The sequence below is a fragment of the Cibotium barometz genome, chromosome 3, assembly GCF_041138505.1.
Source record: "Cibotium barometz isolate CiBa-2024 chromosome 3, ASM4113850v1, whole genome shotgun sequence".
NCBI lineage: Eukaryota > Viridiplantae > Streptophyta > Polypodiopsida > Cyatheales > Cibotiaceae > Cibotium > Cibotium barometz.
In genome coordinates, this window is record NC_141048.1 from 31,634,401 (window position 1) to 31,638,201 (window position 3,801).

The 3,801-nt window shown below is 44.3% G+C and overlaps 1 protein-coding gene across 1 annotated transcript; it reads left to right on the plus strand.

The window, feature by feature from the left end:
* The first annotated feature begins 1,045 nt into the window (after positions 1-1,045).
* LOC147639954 (omega-hydroxypalmitate O-feruloyl transferase-like) lies at positions 1,046-2,962 on the plus strand. Its single transcript, XM_086775578.1, has 2 exons — positions 1,046-1,593; positions 1,960-2,962. Exons 1-2 carry the CDS (start codon positions 1,072-1,074, stop codon positions 2,839-2,841), a joined length of 1,404 nt encoding a protein of 467 aa, XP_086631704.1. The 5' UTR covers positions 1,046-1,071; the 3' UTR covers positions 2,842-2,962.
* Positions 2,963-3,801: the final 839 nt, after the last annotated feature.

A 3,801-nucleotide genomic window follows, 5' to 3' on the forward strand; every position in this document is an offset into this window, starting at 1 on the left:
TACTCACTCTCAAATAAATGCATCTTTCATGTAATCTCTCTCTCTCTCTCTCTCACACACACACACACATGTACACTATTTAGATATACATGCTTACATACCTATAGATACACAAACATGCATAATATATATGTGTGTGTATCTATAGGTATGTAAGCATGTATACAAAGATTTCATTGAAAGATGTGAGATGAGACCTTCTTAGATTCAAATTCAAAATTGCTTTGGAAGATGTGAGATTTAGCTCCTCCTCACGCTTGAAGGAGGAGTGGCCATTTTGAAATAGGCCCCCCCTCCTTTGCCCACGTGGAGGGAGGGCCACTCTCCCTTAATCCTGTATAGATAAACCAATCCTCATTGGTAAGATGCTTATGCCCTCTAATACAAAATTCTCCTACTAGAGAAGAGAAAAGGACACCAAGAAAAGAATATCTTACTCTTGATCTTACAAAGCAAGCTGTCATGTTTCTTGCTTATCTTTTAGTGTAATATATTATTCAATAATTCGTAGAATGTGATATATAATATATAATACAAATATTAATAAATAGTGTGATGGGATATTAGTATATATAATAGATTACATAGTGCGTGTATATGTGTGGTGTCTCACACACGCGTGTGTATATGTGTGGTGTCTGTTTTGATGCTCGGATTGCTAAAAAAAAAACCAATGACAATTTAACATTTTTAGCTGTAAAATCGGGGCCGTTTTACGGCTATGGAAACGCCCAACAGAGTGTTGGAGAAAGATGTGCCTTAGCTTAACTTTCAGCCCATTAAAAGGAGTTGCACTAGTTGAAAAAAAAGGTATGGCTATTTTCTTTAAATTTTGGACTAGATGAAAAATGAAGAATTGTGCGTGTCCTAAAAAAAGGTATTTTCTCATGGCACACACGTGTTGAAAGGTCTACCTTTGATTCTTTGAAGAAAAAACGGTTATTCTATTGATTGCTCTGGAGAGAAGTACGTGACGTGCCCGAAATTCGGGCGTAGAGAGAGAGAGAGCGCGCGCGCGCTATTAAATACGAGCAGATTCTTCCTTTGCTACACTCAGTTCAGACCTCGCTCATGGCACACACTCCTCCATCCTCTGTAGTAGTTTGGCCTGCTTCGAACCTCGCATGGCTCATGCACCACAAGTTCACTTGCGAGCCCCCGGTTATGGTGAACGCACGGCAACTCGAGGGTGGCGGCGGCCGCGGCCAGCAGAACGCTAGTGAGAAAGCATTCGAACTGTCGAACTTGGACCAGATCTACGACTGGTACACAGAAGTTGCGTTGTTCTATGGCCCCCGCGAGAAGGGCGCGTTGCTGGTGGGCACGGAGAACGTGGCCGCAGTGCTGAAGAGTGCCCTGGAAGAGCTGCTGGTGCACTGCCCTTGGGCGGCCGGCCGGCTCCGTGTGAACGAGGTGGAGCGGAGGCTCGAGGTGCAGTGCAATGGGCAAGGTGTCCAATTCGTGGCCGCGCGCGCCGACTTCACACTGGCAGAGCTGGGCGACATCACATCTCCCGACCCATCTTTGGATCTCTTGTTTCCTCGCTTGCAGGCAGACGAGGACATGAACACGCTACCAGTCGTCGCATTCCAGGTTAGTGTTTGGCGTTCTTCTTCTTCTGTTTAACTCATTATTTCAATGCAAGGATAGCTGAAAGTTTGTTTCCCCCCTCCCCGGGCCCTCTTTTGATACTCGCTTATTTTTAAAATTTGCTGCTTAATTGCGCTTGCGTGAAATTTGAAAGCTCCTAGCTAGAGAAATGTTGCTTAATCTTTGGTTCCTTCCTTGCAAGATGCAATATTCATGTGGGCATTCTTCTTATTCCTTCCCGGCATGGCGTGGAAGAAATCTACGTTGATATCCTTAATATTTTTCTTAGTTTGAAGCAGCTCTAGTGAAATCATTGCAGTCTTAAGAGTGATGGCATTGACACACTGGAGGTGGTGTATGTTCTTCCAGGTTACTAGGTTTCAATGTGGGTCTTTCACTCTAGCCCTCAAGAACCAGCACGCGCTCATGGACGGATGTGGAGCGGCTGTCTTCTTACAAAGCCTGTGTTCTGTAGCGAGAGGAGCGGGCCTACCGACCCTGTTAGATAATGCCAGCAGAAGGGAGCGTATGAAGCCACGAGACCCAATCTCGCCTGCTATGGACCTGCCACATTTTATCAAGAAAGGAGCTACCATGCCTCATTTTGGCGTGGCAAAGAAATATTCATTTCGTGGAGACGCTCTAGAGGATCTGAAGCGCCAAGCATTGCTCCGTGGGAACACCTTCGGCGTGACCTCTTGCTCACGGTATCAAGCTCTCGCGGGCTTTCTGTGGATGGCCAAGGCCAAGAGCTTACTTGGGCAGAACGCAGTATCTGCTGATCAAGAGCTAGCGTTGAGGGTGTCTGTGAATGTGAGGGAGAGGATTCTGCCCTCGCTCACGCGTGGCTATCTGGGGAACGCACTCTTTTTTGCCATTGCCAGGGCCACTGTGCGAGAGCTCCAAGAGAAGCCCTTGTCGTTTGCAGTGCACAGGATCAAATGTGCCGTCTCCACTGTCACGGCAGAGTGTGTTCAGGCGCAGACGGACCTCCTGGAGCTGTTGGGAATGGGCACCCGCCTCGACTACTCCTCCCTTGCAGCTCCATCCCTTGTAGCACTGCCCTTCTATGATACAGACTGCGGGTGGGGAGCTCCCATCTATTGTGGGCGCCCCAGTCGGCAACTCAGCAACATCTTCATGATATTAGAGGGCATGCGCTGCGATCCACCCTCTTGGAACGTGCTGGCTGTGTTTCCCACGGAGAAGGAGCGCCTCTTGTTTGAGGAGGCCATCAAGGCGCACCGGTGATGGCCTAGCAATCGACCAAGACGCTTGCCTTGACAAGCCTCTCCCGATTGTTTTTGTTTTTCCTTTTTCCCCCAAACGATTGTTAATACGAATTAGTATATCATTCGAGAAAGACAGTAAAAAGCTTTGTCGTAAATTATTCTAATATTATTATGTGTTATGGCATGGATTATGAAGCATATAATATTATATTATGTTATGTTATAAATTATTTTCAATAATTTAACAATGTTATCTTCTCAAGTAGAGAAACAAGAGTCTGGCTTTTAGTGCTTGTATGGTTCGATAAAAAATGTTTTGCCTTTGAACCACCATTCGTGCCTCTTTTACTAGGTAGATGTTTTTCAAGTGTGGGGGTTTCAATAGAGTTCTCTTTCTTTTCTAAGTATATAAGCGAGCAATTGTCGATAATTATTTCACGGCTTTGTATATCATTCAAGCCCATCAAAGCCATTGCCAACCGAGAGCCCTCCAACAAAGCCCAGAAAAAAAAACACTAGAAAATAAGTTGCCATAAACTATTATGCTATAAATTATGAAACATATAAATAGTATATTATGCTATGTATGCTCGATAATAATATTTTGAGGGGACATTAAATCGTTATCATAAGAAACTCCTTGATTTTCATCTTGACGGCTCTAACAGCCTTTGAACTATCACCCATACAAATTTTGCTAGGGTAGGTTGATCTTGTGTTCACAATTGAAAAAACATCTTCCAGTTTTAAAATACACTTAGCACGTCTATGTTCCATGCAGTTGCAAAATGAGTAACTTGTCTATCATCCTCAATCTTGCAATGATGGTATAGGGTACATGGATAAACACACAATGAAGAGGAATGATGAATCCAGTCCCAAATCTCTATCATTTTCATGCCAATTTGTAGGCAGGCTTTGAATGTAACTCTTAATCCCGTCGATCCACTTTTTAGGTTCTTAGTTTATGTTTCCTTTT